The sequence below is a fragment of the Mastomys coucha genome, unplaced genomic scaffold, assembly GCF_008632895.1.
Source record: "Mastomys coucha isolate ucsf_1 unplaced genomic scaffold, UCSF_Mcou_1 pScaffold21, whole genome shotgun sequence".
Classification (NCBI taxonomy): domain Eukaryota; kingdom Metazoa; phylum Chordata; class Mammalia; order Rodentia; family Muridae; genus Mastomys; species Mastomys coucha.
The window spans coordinates 161,413,556-161,438,836 of record NW_022196904.1 but is presented as its reverse complement, the minus strand read 5'-3'; the positions used below and the strand labels follow the sequence as shown (position 1 = coordinate 161,438,836).

Here is a 25,281-nt window from a genome sequence, read left to right as displayed (position 1 = left end):
AGAAATCCACCTGCCTCTGCCTCCCAAGTGCTGGGATTAAAGGCGTGTGCCACCACCGCCCAGCTTAGAGTAATTCTTTTCAATGCATTCTCCACCAAAGATGAACTTGTCTGATGATGTATTAAAGTCAAGAGGTAGTTATTCTACTTTAAAATTCATTCTTCTAATGGCCACAAAGCTTTAAGAAAAATTATTGCTCTCTTCATGTTACGTCGTAACTCATCTTCCATGTGTCCACCAGCCTTCTGCTACCAAGGATTTTGTTACAGGATCTCATTATTTTATACAGCATATACCATACTTCACATGTTGTTAAAGAGAATTTGTAAAAGACATCTTCCACTAAGTTTCTGGTATCTTTTGTTTCCCAAAAAAATCCAGCTATATAACTATGTTTAAGCTGCCAGAGGTGAAGCAATTAATTCTATCATGTAAAATTTATTGTAGATTTCTTATGCATGTTGATTTAGACCAGTGGTTCTCAATCTTCCTAACAGTTCCTCATAGTGACCCACAACCATAAAATTACTTTTATTGTTATTTCATAACTGTGATTTTGTTACCATTATGATTCATAATGTAAACATTTGTATTTTCCCATGACCCTAAGCAACTCGTGAAAAGATTGTTCAAGCCCGAAGGGTCACAACTCAGGTTGAGAACCACTAATTTAACTTATTTTCCAGCATTGATTTTAATCAAAAAAGTTTTCAACATTAAAAAAAAAAAAAAAAGCCTCAACTAAATAAATATGAAAGGTTTGTTCTGTGTTCTAACACCAAAATAAAATACAGGCCCTATCCACTGGGTAGTGTTATTCCTAAACCACCTTCAAAGACTTCTAAAATTGTAAAATTGAATAAGCACTGGCTTACTTTATGTTTAAAGCTTCAGGTCCAAGTCCTATCTGTGCTTTTTTGTATCACACGTTTTGCCAAATGATAATACTTCTTGGACAGAATAAAACCTAGGGTAGCAGCTTTCCTAGCTATTTTTCCAGTTTATCAAAAGATAAACCTCAAGGCTGGAGGGGTGACTAGGAACCTGGGTTTGATTCCCAGCACCAACACTGCAGCTCACAACTCGTTGTCTCTAAGTCCATTTCCAAGGACACCCTCTTCTGGCCAATGTGGGCACCAGGCACAGAAGTGGTTTGCATACATACATATAGGCAAAACATCCATACACATTGTTTTTTATTAAGATAAGACTCTTTCAAGAACTTAAACATTACTTGTTGGCAAAAGCTAAGCTAAGTCTACCACTCTAGTAACACATCTTCATGCTTTCAGCCACAGCATTCATTAAATCCAGAGACTACGCATCATCTCGATGCCCCAACTCCAGACCCTCCTACACTAACACCACTTCACCTATATTAGTAGTCCTAGCCAAGCGCGTTCTCACTGTTGGTTCTATTACCAAGGACTATGATTAAAGTAGAATGATGGCTCATTTGAGATGGGTAGTATTGGTAAGCTAGCCCAATCCACAGGGATCAGAAAAGATTAAAGGTGTTTATTGTTGCTTCCAGATATCCTGAAAATGAGTTTCTACCAAGTTGTTTGTTGTTGCCTTCTCTTTTAAATTTTTTTTTATTACTACTATTATTGTTGCTATTATTATTATTTTATGTGTATGGATGTTTGGGCTACATGTATGTCTGTGCATTACATGCAGTCCTGGCATCCACAGAGGCCAGAAGAGGGCACTGGATATCCTTGGAACTATAGTTAGACAGTTGTGACTGTGGGAACTAAGCTGAGTCCTCAGGAAGAGCAGTCAGTTCTCCTAACCTGAACCATCTTCCAGACCCTCTACTAAGTTTTCTTCTTTTTTTAGTTTTCTCAATTTTTATTGTTTTCTTTAGTTTCATTTATTACTTAAAAATGACTGGGTATTTTACTTGTGCAAGTAATGTAGATTTATTTATTTTCACTTCAATAATGAACCTCATTTTAAATGAATTTTTATCTTGATTGCTGTAAGTTAAATTCCAACATTTGTTAAAAAGCATGTCTTTGACAGTGGTATAAAATTTAGAGCCTTCTGTTTTGTACCACTGAAACAACTTTTTCTTCTCTATTTCCTAGGTTCTATAAGTTTTATAGATTCTACTGAGGAACTGCACAAAAACAGTGTTTTTCTTCAAAAAGAAAATCTGACTATCCTTGAAAATAGGTTAAAATCGGTTTTGTATGAAAACCATGCTAAAATGACTATAGTGATAGTAATTCATGTCTCCTTATTGAAACTGCATACTTTGTGGTAAGATGGCCTCAAGGAAGGAGAACTTAACCCTTGCTCACCATTTCAACCCTCTCTCTGTATCTTGTTGGGCTTTAAAAATACTCATGATATGGCAGAATTCCACAAAGCCATTCTGAACACTTTTCAGTTCATATTGTACTCAGAAGTACACTGATGTCTCCATGAGAAGAAATTTGATACTATCAGCATAGTATTGCTATAAGACTAGAAGTTTTAAAGTGCAAAAACTACACAGAAGGAACTTTTGTCCAAAGTAACATCTATTATTATTAGTTATCTACATGAACATGAAGTCCTTCACACATGCAAGGGCTGTAGGACATGATTGCCTAATACACAGGGATTTGGGCGAAAGATGGTCATAGAGCATGCCACTACTAAGGCATCTATTTTAAGGGATTTTTAGATGTCCCATTGGATATTTGACTGTAATCAGGGAATTTCCCCCATTTATCTGAGAACCTCAAAGACAGTAAATAAGGAAAATATCCAATAAAAAAAAGGAAAAAAATTATAAATGAGACTATGTTATTTTGGGGAATAAATGCCACACTCTGTAATGAAAGTGAACAACATCTTATTTCTAACTCTGTGCCTTAATACAGGAAAGCTCCAGAATACTAGAATGGTTCATTTTCTGAATACCAATTAACAATAAGCTCAATTTTATTGATGTGGACACAAGATAGAAAGACAAGGAATCTTCTGAAATTAATCTTCCTATCCAAATTTGGTTAATAATAAGCTATGTGATTATGAGTGTCCCATTTGGCATCACTCTCACGGTCATGCCCCATCCTGGCTCCTCAAGTTCTTTGTAGGATGCATGGAACTATGAACCTGTGACTCTCAAAACCTGGGGCAAAATAAGTTTTGTTCATTGAGCATTTTGCTTAGCAGGGTGGAAGTTGCTGTTTCATCAAGAAATTGACCATGGCCATTTTCGTTCTCTCCTTCCTGCTCTCTGCTTTTCCCTTTTCCAGCCACTGCCCCCCAATTTCCTGTCTACTAAGTTTTCTTATAACCATTTTGTACTATAAAAATGCACAACCAATTCTAAGATTTGTGTTCATAGCATATGTCAAAAAGCTTCTGAGTGCTTAATATTTGTGGGTGCCAATAACTTTTGTTCCACAACTTTTTTTTTGTTTGTTTTGTTTTGTTTTTTGTTTTTTGTTTTTCATGACAAGGTTTTCTCTGTATAGCCCTGGCTGTCCTGGAGCTCACTCTGTAGACCAGGCTGGCCTCGAACTCAGAAATCCACCTGACTCTGCCTCCCAAGTGCTGGGATTAAAGGTGTGTGCCACCATGCCCGGCCTTGTTCCATGATATTTAGTAACAAAAATTTAGTGTTAGAATCTAGGCTCTTGAAGCCAAGATCCCTCATAATATTTCAGAACATAACTTTATCCAGAAACGGAGACAGGGGCAAGGCTGTCAATTTGTGAGATTTCTTATTTGGGAGTGAGAAAGATGGAAAAGTTCTAAATTTTGTGATAATGTATAATCTTATGGATATATTAAAAATCAATCAGTTATTTTCTTTAAATGAGTAAGATGTATATAAATTATCTCAATTAAAAGCAGATTTTAGTATTTATTGCCTTATTCCTATAGTTATTACAATGTTTCCTAAATTAAATATAGCCAAAACCTAACAGACAAATAGAAACCTGAACATCCTAAAACAGCCAATAGTAGGATGACTAGAAACAAGCCACTTCTAAGCCAGAGATGACTGACAGGGAAAGGGCCCTTACTGTTGGGGTAACAATCTCTATACACACAGAAACAAAGACTGAACATGACCGCCAATTGATTTCTTCAGAAAACTATTCAAAATAATCTTGAAATGCAAAGCTTCGCTTCTATACATGAAAACACGAAGTCCTCAATAATATGAGCACTTACTCATCATACTCGATATGATAAATAACGTCTTCATCAGCAGCAACTGAGTCTGAATTAGACGTAGAGGGTACATTGTCCAATTTATTTGTGTTCTCTTTGGAATTATGATTTACATTTCCATTAGTCCTTTTATAAGAATTGCCATTCTTCAGTGGAGTTTTGCCACGTGAATGTCCATCAGAAGCTCTAGTAACACTATGTATATGTGCTTCAAACCAAGCACCAAGGCCGACATCTCTGGCATCCACCAATTCATTTACCTAAAAAAAGTTTAAAATTAGTTAATGAAGCTTAATTTCATCTATTGCTTCAAAAACTTTAATATAACTCAAATTATTTGAGAGTTATTATTAAACAATATTTGTTGCTACTCATGTTTGAAATGATTACAGATTAGATCATAATTATTCTTTTAGATTATATTATACTATTTTAATCTTGGTATTTACTAATATAATTAAACTTTGTCCCAATTTCCTTCAGTGAAGTAGATGTTTTAGTTCTTCCTCACCCATGTCTATGCTCTACTTATAAAAACAATGATTATGTACTCAGGAATCGTGTTAAGAATGCCACCATTACAAAACCAACAACATAAATAATTGAGACAATTTGTTCTATTCATTTCTTTATAACCCTAAAAATAACATGCAATCAGTCCAACAAAAAAATACTACATGAAAATAAAACTTGAAAGTGAAGGAATTATTCATAAAGAACAACAGAAAGAGTCAGCTAAACTAATGTATAAAAACTGGAAAGAGCTCTGCCACGGATTACTAACTTGCTTGGCAAATACACTCATTTACCACTTTAAAGGACAAAAGATAAAACAAGGAGAGAGGCATAAGATACAAAACAGAAGCCCAGTAATGATCCAGAACTAATCAATGACTTTTACAAACAGAAAACATTGATTAGAACATTAATATATCATAATTAAGAAACAGGTTAAGTTTTCAAAAGTTCTAAAAAATGTGAGGACATCGTTAAGAGGAAGACAGTTTTATTTGTTTGTTTGTTTTCTGCAGGGAAAGAGAGAAATCTCTTGAACATTTTCCCCCATGTCCTTACAAAGAAAATCTGAAATCACCAACACATGACCATCTCATCAATCTAGCTTTTTCCTTTGTTGGCTAATTTTTATTGTAAACTTGACACAACCTTAGAGTCACCTGGGAAGAAGGAAACTCAATCCAAGAATTGCTTAAATCAGACTGACCTGAAGAAATTTATGTGATGACTAATATAGGAGGGCCCCAGCCCACTGTGGGAGGCACTATCCCTAGATAGGAAGGTCCTGGGTATACAAGAAACTTCAACATCTCACAAAGACACTTGCTCAACTATGTTCATAGCAGCTTTAGTCATAATAGCTAGAAACTGGAAACAACCTTAATGTCCCTCAACTGAAGAATGGATAAGAAAATGTACATGTACACAAGGGAATACTATTCAGCTATCAAAAACCAAGACAACATGAATTTTCCTGGCAAATGGATGGAACTTGAGAATATCATCCTGAGTGAGGTAACCCAGACCCAAAAGGACATACCATATACATGGTATGTACTCATGTATAAGTGGATATTAGCCATAAAATAGAGGTACCATGTTTCGTTTCACTTCACAGACCCAAAGAAGCTAAACAAGAAGGAAGGCCCAAGCCAGGAAACTTGAATCTCACTTAGAAGGGAGAATAAAATAATCCTAAAAGGCAGATGGAGGGAGGGAGAAGAGAGGGAGAGTGGGGCATTGGAAGGGGAATGGGGGATAAGGATCAGGTGTGGGGATGGGCAAGAGAGATTGATAGATGGCTATGAAAATGAATGGAAATCTGTGACTGACAGGGGTGAGGAGATACGGGGCATCTCCAGGAGGAGACAGAGACCTGGGATAAGGAAGGCGGCCAAGAATCAATTGGGAAGGGGGTGACCTTACCTATGATTCACTACATTGGGGATGTGGAACCTGAAGTGGCCACCTCCAGGCAAGAGCAATAAATAGAGACACCAACCCACTCACAAAACTTTCAACCCAAGATCTATCCTGTCTACAAGAAATCCAGGCATGAGGGATGGAGCAGAGGGACAGAGGGAATGGGCAACCAATAACCGGCCCAACTTGAGGACTCTTATGGAAGAATAGGAGGAAGGACTGTGGCCCAGAAGGGGATAGGAACTCCACAGGAAGACCAACAGAGTCAACTAACCTTGGACTTCTCAGGGTCTGAACCACCAACCAAAAAACATAGATGGGCTGGACCTAGGGTTCCCCATATGGTGTTTATTGCTTATATAGATAGCAGATGTGCAGCTTGGCCTTCATGTGGGTCCTGAACAATTGGAACAGGGGCTATCCCGAAAGCTGTTGCCTGTACGTTGGATATGTTCTTCTAGCTGGGCTGCCTTGTCTGGCCTCAGTGGGAGAGGAAGCGCAGCCTTGCAGAGATTTAATGTGCCAGGGTAGGAGGTAGGATACCTAAGGGGACCCTTTCTGGCTCAGAGGAAAAGGGGAAAGGATGGAGGAAGGATTGTGGGAGGGGGAGACTGGGAGGGGGCAGTGAGCAAGGTGTAAAGTGAATAAGTAAAATTTAAAAAAATAAGAAAGAAGGAAAGAAGGAAGGAAGGAGAGAAGGAGGGAGGGAGGGAGGGAGGGAAGGAGGGAGGGAAGGAGAAAGAGAGAAAGAGAGAGAGAGAGAGAGAGAAAGCTAGTGATGAGTCTAGGCAGCCTTTTCCCACAGTTCCTGCTTGAGTTCTTGTCCCACCTTTCCTCAGTCGGTTACTGTGACCTGGAAATGTGGGCCATGTCAGCTCTTTCCTTTCCAAATTGCTTTGATCAGAGTGTTTATAATCACAGCAACAGAAAGCAAAGCAGAACCCAGATGGTAGAGCATGAAAGTATGTTCTAAAGCACTTATATATACCCACATGTGCCACATAATATGCAATGTTCTTTACATAGGTTTGCCTAATCATAATGAACCTATTACTTACTTCTTTATGAAGAAACAAAGGCACTGTTAGCTTATTGTAGGCAAAAGCTAATTAAGATGTAAATCCAGAGAGCTGAAAGCATCTTGACCCCAAAAATTGTGGGGTTTGCCATTATACTAAGAAGTTTGTTAAATCTGACAAAATAGGTAAATATAAACTTAAAGTGATAAGCTCAGAAATATATTTGAAGTTTTTTTTTTTTTTTTTTAAGTTTCAAATCACCAAAATAACACAGTAAGGAGAAAGCACAAATAAGTCAAAAACATTAATTTTCATCTCGGTGCAACATTCAACCAAAGGCAGTATGCATAGTGAATACCATAGCATTGAAATAGCTTGAAAGATATGCTTTAATGCAGCAGCAGAAGAAAGCATTTAGAAGAGGGGAACAGAAGGATGGGAGGAAGGGAGAGAGAAACAACTACTATTTTGATAAAATAACGATCAAGTAGGTTATGTATAACAAAGAATCATAACTAGACATGCTATCTACTACATAAATTATTTACATATTAAATGAATACAGGCCTATTCCTTCTACTATAGTAACTGATAAATTTAAAGACAATCTCTTGTAAGCAAAAAAGTAAAACAAACAAAAATAATCAATGCTAAAGATAAGAATAAACTTAAGTTACTATTTTCTCACAGAACTCCAAAACATAGTATTTCATTTAGTATTCTACTTATATCATTGTAATAGGGAATGCACTATATGGTTGATATTAAAACAGCAGCAGCAGAAACACACCTTCAGCCTGAAGGGTGGGGTGGCGTGGTAGAATCTGTAATCTCAGCACTTTGGAAGCCCGGGCTAGAGAATCCCAAGTTCAAGGACAGCCTAGGCTATATAGGAAGAGCACAGAAACCCGTCTCAAAAAACAAAAGTTAAAAAAAAAAAAAATCCCTACACAAATATAAACTTTACTATGGATCGGTATGCAGTCAAAATAAAATGCTGAAATATGCAAGAAGCCAGCATGTAGGGCTACTATTTAGAATAATCTAAAATAAAATGTATTAGTTCATAAAAGTAGGGATTGTCATTTGAATATGTAAATCTAAAACTCAAGTTTTATTATCCTATTGTTTTATTAGCATACCATTTACTGCAAACAAAAAGGTGGCTGGTGGTGCTTTTAAATTCTAATACATTGTTAAAAAATATAGATATGTAGTGATAATTGTCAAGTTTTGGTTTCTTTAAAAACACAGAAATATTATTCATTCTCTCTCTCTCTCTCTCTCTCTCTCTCTCTCTCTCTCTCTCTCTCTCTCTCTCTCTCCCTCTCTCCCCCTTCCCCCACCCCTCTTTCTGTAGACCAGGCTGGCCTCAAACTCAGAAATCCACTTGCCTCTGCCTCGCACGTGCTGGGATAAAGGCGTGTACTGCCCATCTGTGTGTTTTTGTTTTAATTCTTAAGTGTGGAATATGGGCTGCTTTAGATTGTCACAGCAGCTGACTATGATTTGCACCATGCTCTAGCAAGGGCATGCTTTTGCCAGCTGCAGATACATTTCTGCAGTTCTTTGATATTAGGAATTCTGGGACTTTTCAGAGGGAATATAAATGCAAAGGCCCTGAGAGGTTTTGGGGTTGTTGGTTGCTGTTTGTTAAGTAGTCTTGTGCAAAGAAACAAGAAGAAATTAGATATCCTGACAGCAAAGATCAAACTTGCTCCAAGAAACTCAATGCCCCTAATCAGCAGCAAGTAGTCTATTGATAACATCCTCCTCTTTCTGACTGCTGACTTTATATTGGGATATCTTTTTTCTCTATATACTTTGCTCTCTCTTATCTGGTGTCAGGAGGTTGAAAGGGTGGGAAAAGGGTGAAAGAAAGAATATCCCACAAAGTAGTAAAGCCCAGCTACATAAACATGCTAAAGAAACATTTAAATAGAATTACATTGAATTGCCTGTAAGAGATGAAACTCTTTTGTAGAGCCTGGGTTTTGATGGCAGCTCAGATCAAAAAATACTATACCATAAAATTAATATAAAACCAGGATACTGTCATGGTACCCTTCTAAGTAACTTATGACGAATTAAGAATAGAAAGTATTAGTCAGAAGAGTGGCCATCTGGCAGCATGTTCTTGTAAACCCAGCCCAAGAGAGGCTAAGATAGAACAATCGTAAGAGTTTGACGCCAGTCTGAGTTACATAGTAAGATCCTGTTTCAAAAAAGTCAATGTGAAGATACAGCGTGACAAAAAGAAGATAGTGTATGGTTGGAAGTGTTCAAATTATACATATTCACATGATTTTAATTTATAGAATTAAAACCCAAAAAGGAGATGTTAATGTTAATGTTTCAGTTCACATAGCAAAAGCAATGGGTTTGGTCAAGAGGCATAAGAGCTAGGTGGTGGTGATGCATGCTTTTAATTCCAGCACTCAAGAGGGAAAGGCAGGTAGATCTCTGAGCTTGAGGTCAGCCTGGTCTACATTCCAAAACAGCCAGGGATACACTGAGAAAAACAAACAAACAAACAGAAGCAGAAGAAACGAGGGGAAATTGTAGCCCAAGAACCTTTACTCTGTCTTCCCTAGGAAGGCAAAGCAGGCCAGGCCAGGCCAGACAATCTAAGATTAGATAGTGTGAACTTGTCCCAATGGGCTTCAGGCTACTTGCAAAGTCTCTAGTTTTCTGACATGACATCCTTGCCATGGATGATCAGAAGAATACTGTTTTAATGTGTGAGACAGAGATAAGAGATGTGACTAGGGTATGAACTCAGAATTGATCTGTTGTATATTAAAGATATACTCTCTGACAGCGTATTATTTCTAGGAATTCATAAAACAAAAAAAGGAATTCACTAGCTTTAGGAAAGGCAGTCTAGTCTCTCCCAGAAAGCAAGATTTCTTTATAAGTGTCAAAATATTAAAGAATATACATACTTCATATGTTTAAAAAATATATAAATTTGTATATAAAAATAAGCAGTATGGTTTGGGATTACAAATAAACTGTCTTTTGAAAGAAAATATACAAAGGCTACATGTAAACTCGGCATGATTGTGGTGTATGCTTATAAAACAAGTACTCTCAATACTGGGGTACAAAATGTGCAAGGCACCTTGGTTACATACTGAGTTTTTATCTCAGAAAGTAGAAAATAAGCAAGCACAAACCATACACATAGATGTACACATACACACACATATATACATATACATGCATATGTATATATATATACACATATAAAACCTTCACATATAGTAAAGATCATGCACATTTAAAAAGGTACAAAAGCTGAAGCATGAGAAGCAAGGTAACTAAAACTTAGGTAATATCAAATAGCAAATACTGGAAGGACTATTGTTCATCAAGCATGCTCTGGATCCGTCTCTCTCCAATACTAGGTATTGAACATATGGCCTCACATATGCTAGACAACTACTGACTACTGAACTACAAAATTAACATTTTTTAAACTTTTTATTTTAAGACAAGACCTCACTATGTGCCCTGGCCCTGAACTTCCAATTTCCCAGCCTCAGCCCTGAGTACCTGAGGTTACAGACTAGAACTACCAAGCCTTACTCTCTGCTTTCTTCTCTTCTTTGTCTTGGAGGGTAAGGGTGGCAAACACAACTCACTACATTGTCCAGGCTGTCTGAAACCTATGATGGAAAAGTCAGACTGGCCTTGAACTTATTCCTTCTGCCTTCACTTCCCAAGTAGATTGGATCATCAAACACATTTCTAAACATGTCCTTTGTTCTGTGGAAAACACAGCTCTGTGGATAATTCAGTATTCAAACTTTTCAAACATATAATCTTAAACAAGTTATCTTGTCCCAGCCTTGTATTTTTACGGTTTTGAAACATACCTACCAATACAATTGAGTAAATCCAATCCAGTAGGCATGTAATGTGCACAAACTGAAAACTGTCTTTTCACATATCTAATGCTGACTCATTTAACATAGCAATCTTTCCATCATCTGCTTAGTAAATATTAGTAGGTTTTGATTATATAATCTACTTCCTTTAATAATTATAATACAAAATCATTTCCATTTTTCCAAAATAGTAAAGACATGAAACATATTTGTTCTCAAAAGACATATAGTTAAAGGACTGGGGAGAGGACTTGGTGAGCCGTCATGAGGACTTGAGATTAATTATCAAGAACCCACATAAAAGCTGGTCACAGTAGCACAGGTCTATAATCCCAGTGTTCCTATGGTAACAGGGGAAACAGACAAGAGAATTCCTAGAATCTTGTGAGCCAGCCAGCCTGGGTATACAACAGCAAACAATAAAAAGACTGTCTTAAAGAAGACAGAAAGGAAAGACTAACACCTGAAGTTGTTCCCCACACATGCACACATGTGCCATGGCGCCTGCACACAGCTACATGAACATACACATACACACATACCTGCCATCCTGTATAACATAAAAAACACATATAACTAAAATGTAGAGTGAAACTCAGAACATGGCTTTCTCCAACTCTAACAAGGCTCATTTTATTTTGTATTTCATTGTAATACAAATTTTTAAAAATGCAATATGCTTCCATTCACATAAAACTCAGAAACAGCTAAATTAGTATTGCATAAGCAGATTAGTAAGTTGTTAAAAATTGTATAAAGATGGCCAACCAACGACTGGTCCAACTTGAGACCCATCCCATGGGCAAGCACCAATCCCTGACACTATCAGTAATACTCTGTTGTGCTTGCAGGCAGGAGCCTAGCACAACTGTCCTCTGAGAGGCTCCACCCAACAGCCAATAGAAACAGATGCAGAGACCCACAGCCAAACATTAGACACAGCTTGCAAAGATTTTTAAAAGAGTTGGGAGAAGGACTGAAGGACCTGAAGAGGATAGGGACTCCACAGGAAGACCAACAGAATCAACTAACCTGGACCGCTGGGGGCTCCCAGACACTGAATCACCAACCAAAGAGCAAGCATGGGCTGGACCTAGGAGGTCCCCTGCACATATGTAGTACATGTGCAGCTAAGTCTTCCATGTGAGTCCCACAACAACTGGAGGAGGGACTGTCCCTTAATCTGTTCCCTGCCTGTAGATCCTGTTCCCTAACTGGACCACTCTGCCTGGCCTCAGTGGGAGGATGTTCCTAGTCTTGCAGTGACTTGATATGATATGGGGGGTGGGGGGATGCAGAGCTCTTCCTTCTCAAAGGAAAAGGGGAGAGGGAAACGTGGGAGGGGCTGTGGGGGATCCCGTGGGAGAGGCTGTGATCAGGATGTAAAGTCAATAAATATAAATAAATAAATGAAAAAATTGTATGAAAACCACAGAAAAGATTACTATAGATATTTAAGTAATAGGCTTAAGTAAAGAATATGGAGTTAGGGGCTAGAGAAATGACTTAGCAGTTGAAGGCACTGTTCTTCCCAAGGACACAAACTATCTCACTTTAAACACAAACATACAAATGTGTGTGCGTGTGTGTGTGTGTGTGTGTGTGTGTAAAAATCAGGAAGAACAACATGGAGAATTGCTGGGATTTGCTATTCTATTTGGAAATTCGATGGTGTTTAGAAATATTTACTTTGTGGCATTTTATTAAGCTGTTTTCTTCATGTCATTATTAAGCTATATTGTACTAAAAACAAAGGAGACAGAAAATACTAAAATATCAACACATTACGTGGGTTACTGATCATTTCTTTTTCCTGCATTCCCCAGTGAACATAAAATGATATACAAAAAAATTAACTGCTGCATCCTCAGCGAAATTTAAATGCTTAGTATTTTAAACACATCATTCGGACTGGATGACAACTATTTAAAAGATAAAAACATACTTGAGTCACAGAAAGTTTTCTTATTCACAAACTAAAATGAATTAATCAATTGTAGTGGTTTGAATATGTTTGGCCCAGAGAGTGGCACTATTTGGAGGTGTCACCTTAGAATAGGTGTGTCACTGTGGATGTGGGCTTTAAGACCCTCTTCCTAGTAGCCTGGAAGTTAGTCTTTTCTTGTTTGCCTTCAAATAAAGGTATAGAACTCTCAGCTCCTGCTGCACCATGCCTGCCTAGATGCTGCCATGCTCCTGCCTTGATTACAATGGACTGAACCTCTGAACCTGTAAGCCAGCCCCAATTGAATGCTGTTTTTATAAGAACAGCCTTGGTCATGGTGTCTGTTCACAGCAGTAACCCAAACTAAGACATTGATTCATGTATCAAAAGTTCATGTTTCAGAAAATAAATTTACTTCATAACCTAGTTTCAGTGATTCAATACATTTATAATGAACAATGGGAATGGATAAACCTGGTTACTGCTCAAACATCTCCAGACTCTTCAAATAGGATTGGTAATAACTAGCTCTTCAAAGTGACATGCAGAAAGCTGAACAGCTGATCACATATCACTCAACTTTATGCCAGCTTTAAAATTAATTTAAAAATTCACTTGTTCTTTTGCTGTCCAAACAGTGGGGAAAAAAAACCAAAGATGTGGCTTCTGAGCCACAAAGCAGTAGATCAAGTCCTAAAAATCCACAAGGTCTTAGGTTACATTCCCAATACAGTCACCCTGTCCCCCTTAGAAAAAAATCCTTACAAAACAAAATGACATAGATTCCTCCAAAACTCAAAATAAAGGGAAGATTGTAAATTGTTTGTTTATTTATTTTTGGAGACAGAGTCTCATTATATAACCCTTGCTATCCAGAAACTCATTATGTAGACTAGGCTGACTTTGAATTTACAGAGATCCACCTGCCTCTGCCTCTCTCTGCCTCTGGGATTAAAAGTGTAGACCACCATGCCCAGATGTCTCTCAGTTTTTAAAAACAAAATTTTTACATGCTAATTAATCAAAATTTCATTACAAGAAAAAGGAAATTCAGAAATAAAGACAATAGCTTGTTTTCCAAGTTTATTTTCATGTAAGTGGTTTGCCTCTTTTTGTGTGCACCATGTAAATATAGTCCTCACTAAGGCCAGAAAACAGCATCAAGCTCCTAGAATTGGAGCCACTATGTGGAAGTTGGGAACCAAGCCCGGTCCTCTGCAAAAGTACTCTTACCTGCTAAGCTATCCCTCTAACCCAAACTAGTAGCATTTAAAGGTATTCTGAGTTTACCTCAGCCAGGCAGTGGTGGCACACGCCTTTAATCCCAGCACTTGGGAGGCAAAGGCAGGCAGATTTCTGAGTTTGAGGCCAGCCTGGTCTACAGAGTGAGTACCAGGACAGCCATGGATACACAGAGAAACCCTGTCTCGAAAAACAACATCGAACAAACAAACAAACAAAAACACTTAGAAGTTCTGAGGCGGAAGGAAAGAATATCATGTTTACTTCTCTGTCCCTAATACTAATACCTAAGTAAATGTTTATTAAATACATAATTATTCATGGAATGAACTAACTATCCAGAAACAAGTACTTCTAAAGCATTAGATAAAATTTAAAAAATTCATTAACAGTAACTTCATTTTAAACTGAAAATGAAAAAAAACCCATGTTAGCCCTCCAGCAAATAGTTAATTAAATACACTTTTAGCATCTATATATTAACATGAAATATATAAGCTATAAACAAAGCTAAGCAAGGTAGTACAATGAGCCTGTAACACCAGAATTGGGTGTGCTAAAAGCAAGACGATGACAAGTTCAAGGCCAATCCAGATTAAATAGAGAAGACTATCTCTAAACGAACTAGCGGACAGCCACAACATGGAAAAGAAGAGACCCCTGCCAAGAAAACTAGTGTTCTGTTTAGTTCTTCTGGGATAGTTTGGAAAACAGAAATAGATGTTTGCTAGTCTTCTATGAAAATAAGTTATTCCTTCACTGCCTTTAACAGCAGCAGCTTCTGACCAAGTGTGACAATGCACATACATCTGTGACACCAGCATTTGGGAGGGAGAGGCAGGAGGATCTGTGCTCAAGGCCAGCCTCCACTCCACTCCAATCTGTTTCAACACAAACAGGAATACAAGTGGACAAAAAGGCCTATAGTGTCTCTATCACCCATCTCTCAAAAAGCAGGTAAGGAAGGAGCAGAAGATATGGTTCAGCAGTTAAGAGCACTCCTGTTCTTGCAGAGGACCATGCTTTTGGTTCCTAATACACACAATGGTTTAACACAGTTTGTAACTGCAGTGCTGGGGTTTCTGATGCCCTCCTCTGGCCTTTTGTAGGACACTGCATGCACATAGCACACATGCATGCAAGGTAAACACCCTTACTCATAAAATAGAAATAAATAAGTTTGGGCTGGAGAGATGGCTCAGAGGGGGAGAGCACTGACTGCTCTTCCGAAGGTCCTGAGTTCGGATCCCAGCAACCACAAGATCACTCACAAGATGCACCCTCTTCTGGTACATCTGAATATAGCTACAGTGAATTACGCTGGAGCATGGGGGGCCAGCAGAGGTCCTGAGTTCAATTCCCAGCAGCCACATACATGATGGCTCACTGCCATCTCTACAGCTACAGTGTACTCATACACATTTAAAAAACAAAAAAAAAGTTTTTTAAAAGGTAAAAGATAATGAAAGTTTAATATAGACATCACTAGTAACATATATTCAGATACACACACACACACAAAAATTCCTATGTGTGACTATATACATATACAAAATATTATTTTTAAAATGTTCCTTGCTCAGCTCAGGGCCTTTGGTAATCCAGGAACAAGAAGTACCCTGCAGGGACCGAGAAACTGGCTCACTTGGCAAAGTACTTGAGCATGAGGACCTAGGTTCAGATCCCTAAAACCTGAGTTAAAAACCCAGGCAAGTGATGCATGCATGTAACCCCAACACTGGTAGACAAGTGAGGGGGGAGAGAATGGAAACAAACGAATCCCAGACTGGCTGGATCAGTGAACTCCAAATTCAGTGAGTTAAAAAGAAAGACAGACCATGACTACATAGAACACCTACCTCAACCTTTGGCCTACACATAGATAGAGACACAGAGACACACACACGGGGGGGGGGGGGTCGGGTATGAAGAGGGAGCCCATGTGCACACCTAGATCACAGACTATTGTTTCTAATATTATTCTCTAATCAAATAAACCAGTATGGGGTTGGAGATATGGCTCAGTTAGCAAAGTGCCACCCATATAAAAGCATGAAGACTCAAGTTCAGATCCCCAGTACCCATGAAAAGCAGGAGGGCACTGTGGCAGGCATTTGTAACTACAGTGCTTGTGGTAGGGAAACAACAGGCAGATCTTGTATGCTTGCAGCCTACTCAATCACTGGGCTCTAGGCTAAGTTAGAGATTCTGTCTTGAATAATGTTGAAAGTAAATGAGAAACATACTGCTTCTGGCCTTAATACACAGATGCACACATATACAGGCATGACCACAAAATCTCATAAACACACTGAAAAGGAGGAAAGAAAAAGAGAGAAGAGAAACCAATGCCCCGTGGAGAATGACTCATTTTAGTACTGAAGCAGGAAATAAGCAGGTGACTTTGAAACATCTTAAAATACCACAAACAGAAAGAAACATCACAATATCAGTATAGTAAGGAAATACAAGGGCCATGTTTGTTTGATTTAAAACAAACAAACAAACAAACTTCTAAGATTCCATTGGCCAATCTAGAACAATCTTAAGTATCAGTGCATATTGTTATAAATAACTGAATATATAAACAGGTGAGAAAAGACAAATCTCCTATTTTTAGGGATTTTTCTTTATATTCTGTTCTCAAATGGAATGTAATACATAACTTCTACCTTCAACACAGGCTATATATAGTGACTTCTCAAAGAACACAGGATGGAAAAAGAGGGACAGAAGAATTAACAGTGGAAAAACTTGAGGAGCAGCACCCTGGCCAGGTGACTAAGGTTCACCGACAGTATCCGCAAAATTAACTACTGATGCATTTTGCAAGGTATATTTAAATAGCATGTTCACAATGCTAGCCCTAAATGAGATATAAAAGCACTATTTTTCATCTCTATAGTCTGTCTTAAAAACAAATTTAGTTCATCAATGAGAAAAATAAGAGATAAAACCTGAAAGAGACAAGCTTGACCAGGACTTACAGCTTTCAAAGTAATAAGAAAAAAAGAAAAGGAGGAGGAAGAGGAAGAATTTTAGCAGGACAAGTGGTGCACAGCCTCTAACCACAGCCTTTGGGAAGCAGAGACAGGTGAATGACAGGTGAATGTAGGGCAGCTTGCTCTACATGGCAAGTTTAGGTCAGCAAAGGCTACAGAGATAAACAGTCTCAAATTAGTACGTAAATATATAAATACAGGAGATGGGATGCCGTGTGTATGTGTGTGTGTGTGTGTGTGTGTGTGTGTGTGTGTGTTCTGGAATGGGAAAAAAAAGATATTAAGTAAAACCTAAAGAAATGTAGCTCATTTATTTTAACAAATGTGCCATACTGTAAGACATTAATTGGAGAGACTGTGAGTATGGTACATTGGAATTGCCTGTACACTCTTTGTAATTTTACTATAAACTTTAAACTATAAAACTTAAGGGGTTGGAGCAGATTTTAAATCAGGAAGTCACTTGGGGTGTGAGAAATAAAAAATAGAGATATGTAAATAAATAATATAGTCGGGCCCACACCTCCCCTTACGCTGGCCCTGTCTTAACACAGTGAAGAAACTCCTTTTCCACAGCAATGATGCTCTGTCAAGGTGCAAACAAACATGGACAGAGCTGTCTCAAACTATAGGTTAAAACAAATCCTGCCTCCTTTCAATTCTTTGTTAGGTACTGGGTCAAAGCAATAAAAAAATATAACTAATACCTGTTCTAAAATAAGTCCACTTTAAAAGTAACAACATGAAAAAAATTCAGAGCACCATACTGCTGTGGTTTGAGTATGGTTTGCCCCTCCAAAGCTGATATTAGAGTTCAATCCTTATTATGGTGAATATGAAGAATGTTGAATCTCAAGCAAGCATGGTGTGTCTGTAGTCTAAGTAAGCTACTTCAGCTGAAACAGAAAGATTAATTGAGCCCAGAAGTTCCAGGACAGTTTGGGCAACATAGCAAGACTCATCTCTCATAAATAATTGTAGATGTTTAATTTATAAGAGCAAGAAAGACCACATATAAGCTCTCTTTTTGTGTTGCATGGGGACACTAGCAAGAAAGCCACTACTAGATACAGTTCATTAACCTTTGACCACAGCCAAAAGCCAAAATAAGCCTCTCTATACATTACCTATTCTGCATTGCTCTATTAACAAAAACAAACTAAGACAGATTTCTACAAGAGATGAAACAAAAGGGTAGTGCAGATAAAATGACAAGCTGGCTTTTAGTGCTTTGAATACAACTGAGGTAGTTCTTTTGAAATCCCTATAAACTAAACAACTCAGTTGTCATTGTAACTGCAGCACCGGGAATAGCAAATTTATACTGTTTCTAGATTTTCCCCATCATTGAAAATGATGCCAAGTATGGCTTAAGATATTCATCTATTTTACTTACTCAAAATCATGAATGGACTCAAATGTATATTTAAATGCAGAAAATATTTAATACTGGGTAAATTTTCATTAGTTTATTACAATACTGAATTTTACTAAAACATTTTCTAATAACTATCTCTACTGTCTGACAATCCATATGTTGTCAAGTTATCACTTAATACATAATTCTACTTGTTATATAACTTGTGTTTCAAATAGGATACCAAATTGCTTCTGGTCATGTTTTAGTAATAGTGTTTCACTTCATATAAGGAGCAACAAAGAGCTTCCTTCTTTCCTTATGCTGTGGGTCAATTCATGTGTCATCAAAATTATCTAGTCCTTAAATGTCTGAAACAATTTACCAGTACAGCTACCTGGTACACAAGCCTCATACTTCTTGGTAGCAAAGCTCTTTACTAATTTCTCGATTACTGCTATTCTTATGTTTACATTTTACCCATACTTTCTAAATTATTTCTGCTTGCATTTTCTTAATTTGTTTCACCAACCAATTTCTTCTTTTGAAAATGCTAGGACTAGTTACCCATTTACCCACAAGAAAATGAGTTTATAAGGACTAGAAAGGATTAAAAAAAAAAACTATCCTTCCATTTACTAACAGAATTTGAAAAACTCTGGATATAAGTCAATAAATAAGCCAACTTAATTTTTATGTACCAGTAAGTAATGACCATTTAAACAGCATAAAAAATACAGTTATAGACAGACATAAGTCAAACAGTCATTAAACAATGTCAACAACATAAACTCATAAACTAATGGGTAGAGCTATGTACATGGATTTAAAAGTCATAAACACAGGAATTCTATAAACTGATCTCTAGAGAGAATTAAAATATCAGTAGTCACTTGTAGTTTTATACAAGATAATTCTAACAATCTTTATTGCATATATATAGAAAGCCATAAAGCAAAAAACAAAAACAAAAAGACAGGAGTTACCTTTGGGATATGGGAGAAGGGAAGTATCAAAAACTGCCATAGAGCTACAGAGCTTAGAACAGTGTGGGCACAGGGAGAGACAGACAGACAGACCTACAAAACCACACAAAATCTGCACAGCATACGTTTGATGAGCAATCAGTACCTTTTTTTAAAAAATAGAAATTTCTAAAATTCTAGAATATGTGTGTACCAGGATACATAGTGGTTAACCAGCATTGTTAGAAACAGAAGGTGGAACACTGCCCAGGCATCTAGTAAATATATACTAGATATATGATAGCATGTCAATAAAGTAGAATGTAATAATGTGAAGGAATAAAATACTCTATATACACCAGAAATATTAACGTTGAAGAGAAGCAGAACTTCATTAGGAAGAGATCTAGCTACACATAAAACAACATATGGTTTAGACAAATATACATAAGAAGTAAGAAAAAACTTGCATTACAAAGTCACTGTAGGTAATTTCCTTGGGGTGGGGGAGCAAGCAATACCCTTAAAAAGTGCTAGCTAGCATCATTCCACTTCTCACCTGGGTGGAATTATACAAGTATGTTTATTATTCTTTGAACTGAACATAAACAATTTACATTTTTCTACTACAACTTTTTTTTTCTTACTGGTAGCACTGAGGATCAAACCACGAGTCTCCTATTTGTAAGAAAAACACTCACCAGCTAAGCTATCCCCAGCCCCGTGGTAAATTTTCAAAGACTACTTCTGACAGAACATGAACAGCTGCAATCTTTACTTAAAAGAAATCAATGCTTGCTTATTCACAGCATCCCAAACAAAACAGACATTTGTATTCTCACAACTAATAAGTCTGAAGACAACATACCTTATATAGTCCAAAGCCAGGGTCAATAAGACAAGTGCGAGCTGATGTAGATGGCTGGCTGGAAGATGCCCCTCTCGCTGTTTTCTTTACTTTAGGCGGATTATTAGAAGATGGTTTAACCTGAACATCATTCTGCTTAGATGTGCTAGGAAGACTGGCGTCTGGACGAACTAGCAGCTGAATTATATCATTCAGTCCAACGTCGTAGTCAAATAAAGTATATCCATTTTCCAACTACAAAAAGAATAGAAACTATATTGAAGTACTTATTTCAAAACTTACTATTTTGACATGTTTAGTTTGTCTAAATATCCTAGATAAACTATTAAATCAACAACATTACAACTTAATGATTTTGAAATGGTTCTAAATGTTTTGTGGCTTTTAATATCAGCATCCTCTCTAGACCTCAATGAATTCTTTCTTTCTTTTCTTTTCTTTCTTTTTTTTTTTTTTTTTTTTTTTTTTTTTTGGTTTTTCAAGACAGGGTTTCTCTGCGTAGCCTTGGCTGTCCTGGAACTCACTCTATAGACCAGGCTGGCCTCAAACTCAGAAATCCGCCTGCCCTTGCCTCCCAAGTGCTGGGATTAAAGGCGTGTGACACCACTGCCCAGGCTAGCCTCAAACCTGTCTCAGCCTTCTAAGTGCTGGATTACAAGTATATGACACCAAGGCTCTTTTAACAAATTTTATTTTAGTCAACAGTACCTAAATTCACAAGTGTGGGGAGATCAATTTTGAAAGCAAGGAGTTTTTATTAACTTTTTTACAGCCCATATGTAGTAGCAGTCATTAAGCACTTTATCTTTCTGAAGCACTATTAATAAATTCGTTTTAAGCAAAGCAAATTTTTGAAAAACAATTCAGAAATATATTCCATTCCTCTAGGGTTCTCGGATAAAGAGCACAACTACTATCTTGCAAACCATCCACACTTCCAGAAGGTTTGGAGTAATTAATCCGTGCCCACCACCATTACTCCCACCTCCCAAATCTTACTCCACAGTACCTCAAAGGGTTGAGAGTGTAGCTCAGTAGTAGAGACCCTACCTGTTACATGTTAAGACTCAGGGAAATCCATTTCTAACACCAACGGAATGGGGTACCTACCTTAGGACCTATTTTTTATCTAGAAATAGGGTCTTTAGATGTAATCTAAGATTTATTGTTATGGATTAACTTGGATCTTCTACACACTCATACGCTGGAGTCCTAACCTCTAATGCCCCAGAATATGATCCAGCTTGGACACAGGGTCTTTAAACAAGTAACAAATTTAAAATGAGTTCATTAGGTGAACCTCTAATCTAGTCTGATGGTGTCGTGATAAAAACAAACATGAACAGAGACAGAAAGGACAGGAGAATAATGGGAAAAGACACATAGAGAAAGTCATGTAATTGGAGCCAAAACAACTTCAAGCTAATAAACACTATTTCCCATAAACAAAAGCCTTGAGACAGTTCCCCTAAAGCTAGCCATCAGAGAGCATGTTCCTACTCATGACACCTTCAATTCTAACCTTTACAACTTCGATAAATTTCTGCAGTTTTAAGCCATTTTGGTACTTTGTTACAGTAGTCCTAGGAAAGCAATCTTCTATTTTGTTTCTTCATAAAGTATATTAACAGTTGACTACTTCATTTATAACAATAACAAGAAAATTCAACTCCTTAAAGATCAAAACTACTATTTCTTCAGAAATATTAGCTTAAGCATTGCATTTACCAATCTTACATCTAACAGCCATCACCACTCACAACTGTGTGATACAGGAACATATTTAAGAACTCAACCACAGAGAAAGGGCAGAGAAAAACAGCTGTCCTTTAATTATGAACTCACTAATGTGAGATATACTAGGTGGATCCAAGACCGTAACTAGCACAATTCCACGGATTATAAGTATTTGTGTTTGTTAAATAGAACAAGGGATCAAGAATTTTACAAGCTTCAGTGAAGGAATTAAGGAATTAAATTAGGTACTTCTCACTGTACAGCAAATCTTTACGTATTGTGTGAAAGCATCACCTGTCAATAAATAGCCTATGTCCAATGAGCTGAGGCAGGATTAGAAGGAGGGACATTCAACAGAGAGACAGGATTCTGGCAAATAGTCAGGCATGAGAGAGCATGAGAGATTTGCCCCCCAAGAACAGAAACAGTAGCATAAAAAGCAGGAGAGGTAGTCAATAACATGGTGAGACTTAGAATAGAATAAATGAGTAATTAAGGTATGAGCTAATAAGGGAATAAACCAAAGCTTTTGGCTTAGACATTTATTCATGAAATATTAAGTCTCAGAGTTGTTATTTCTGGGAACAAAGAAGCCAGGCCCTCAGTTACATCTCACTGCTTAGCTAATGTATTTAACCTGACGAGCTCAAAGTAGCTTGCAGGCAGTCCTGGGTTCAATCCTCAACAACAGACACACCATATTCAGTACCCCAAGGCAGTAAACAAATGAACCTTCATGTAAATAGGAATGTTAATATATTAAAAACATAAACACCAGCCCAGCCACAAACCCTTCAACAACAATGATAGACTGCCTGCAAGATAAGCTAGGGCAATGGTGGCGCCTGGAAAAAACTAAACAACATCTAATTTGACTTAAGGCCCACTCCATAATATAGAACTAAAAACCAACACTGCTTGGATGACCAAGAACCTAAAACTAGATAGCCCAGAGACCTAGAGTAAAACCAAAGAATACTAGTCTAAAATAAGGGGGAAAACTGTAGTATAGATATACTAGTAATATTCTTCAATAATCATAGATTAGTCAGTCCCTTGTTTAATTATGACAAGAGAAGTTTCCTCCTGTAGCAAATGGAACAAATATAGTCCCATAGACAGACATTACTCAGAGGAAGAAACCTTGGAACACCCAGCTCTAAATGGGATGTCTCCACCAAATCCCTCCCCTCAGTGCTCAGGGAAGCCTGTGGAAGAGAAGGCACGAAGAGTATTTCAGAGCCAGTGGAGGAGGAGGACACCAAGAAAACAAAGCCCTTGAAATCAACATCATCAAAGTTCATATGAACACAGTCTGAAGCAATGTATACAAGGTCTGCAGCAGGCTCTGTATATATTATGGCTTCCAGTTTAGTGCTGTTATGGGATTCCTGAGTGCAGGAAGGGGTGGGTCTCTAACTCCTGCCATCTCTCTTGGACTCTCTCCCTTCTGTTGGTTTGTCTTGTCTGACTTTGATGTGATAGTTTTGTTTTAAAATCAATGAATGAATGAAACTCAACCATAAGAGTAAAGATTAACAACTGAACTGTCATTTATAACTGCTGTGAAAGGGAAAATCAGTTTTCTCAAGAGAGTAACACTGGGTATATCAGCCACTCCAGGACAGGATTCATGTTCAGAAGTGGCTAAACAACATATAATAGACTGCAGGTTTTTAATGCACTTTTGTTTCTTTTCTTTTTTTTATGGTTTTCTTTTCTTGTTTTATGTGGTTTTATTTGTTTTTTCTTTTGGGTGTGGTTTTATTTTGTTTTCTTGATTGTGGAGGGTTTGTCTTTGAGAAAGAACTTAAAAGTTGGGGCTGGCAAGATGGCTCAGCAGGTAAGAGCTGACTGCTCTTCCAAAGGTCCTGAGTTTAGATCCCAGCAACCACATGGTGGCTCATAACCACCCATAAATGAGATCTGACGCCCTCTTCTGGTGCGTCTGAAGACAACTACAGTGAATTACACTAGAGCAAGCAGGGCCAGAGCGAGCAGGGCTGGCGGAGGTCCTGAGTTCAATTCCCAGCAGCCATACACATGATGGCTCATGGCCATCTGTACAGCTGCAGTATACTCATACACATAAAGTAAATAAAATAAACCTAAAAAAAAAAAAAAGAACTTAAAAGTTGGGTGGTTAAGGAGGGACTTGGATCTGGAAGGACTTGGAGGGAAAGAATAGTATCAAAATATATTTAAATTTTAAAGACTTGTTTCAAATAAGGGGGCAGGGCTTTGAGAGAGATTAGAAAGCAACGGTTTGGCTGTCAAGCCTGAGGACCTGAGTTTCATCCCTAGGATTCACATGGTGAACTGACTCCTGAAAGTAATTCTCTGACCTCCAAACATGTTACAGCACAGCACACAAATGTAAAAAGAACTGAAACAGCAAGAAGAAGGTATTCTTCCTGTCCAAAACCTGCCCTGGGAAGGAAAGGACGTACCCAGAGAATAAAATGTGCATTTATACCTTCACTTTGACAAGCCAAAAGAAACACCCTAATTCTGAAAGAGCCTAAACAGTGTAATGAACATTCTGACAATTACTTTAAAATTTTAAGTTTTTAAAGTAGAAAATCAAAACTAAAGTAGCATAAGATATCCAAATATGTTAGTCCATTCCCCAAAATAAAGACAGACAAGATATTAAAGTAAAATTAAGTATTATGGCAAATCAGATAAGCATTTTACTAGGCACAATGAGGCAGGAGAATCCCAAGCCTATAGTCAGTTTAGGCTACATAGTGAGACCTAGACTAAAGGGTTGGTAGGTGGGGGTATAAATATGAATTGAAGAGGTTTCCATTACTCTTGAGGCCCAAGAGTCAGCGAGACCTTAGGAATACTCTATAAAACAAAAAGAATGACTTGACAGTGATTCTGCTTTCAGTGACGCTTCTGTAATGTGATAGAGACAGCATCATCTAAAGCTACAGTGGAAGAACACTAAGCATATCTTGACATGAGACTTAAAGTCATCTTTCTTCATGCTGACTATGACACCGCTCCCATTATATGCTCATTTCCTATTTCATAGAAAACCTTCCAGTTCTTTGAAAACAGCCACTATCGCCGGGCAGTGGTGGCTCACGCCTTTAATCCCAGAACTTGGGAGGCAGAGGCAGGC

General features: G+C 37.6%; 1 protein-coding gene across 3 annotated transcripts in view; it reads right to left on the bottom strand.

The window, feature by feature from the left end:
- The window catches only part of Uhrf2 (ubiquitin like with PHD and ring finger domains 2), a 67,861-nt gene that overhangs the window by 37,920 nt on the left and 4,660 nt on the right, over positions 1 to 25,281 (bottom strand). For all 3 annotated transcript variants that reach the window (XM_031390078.1, XM_031390079.1, XM_031390081.1), the window contains exons 2-3: positions 20,412 to 20,645; positions 4,183 to 4,442 (exon numbers count right to left, since the gene is read on the bottom strand). In XM_031390078.1, the coding sequence (XP_031245938.1) occupies positions 4,183 to 4,442; positions 20,412 to 20,645 (494 nt within the window). The remainder of the gene's footprint in view (positions 1 to 4,182; positions 4,443 to 20,411; positions 20,646 to 25,281) is intronic.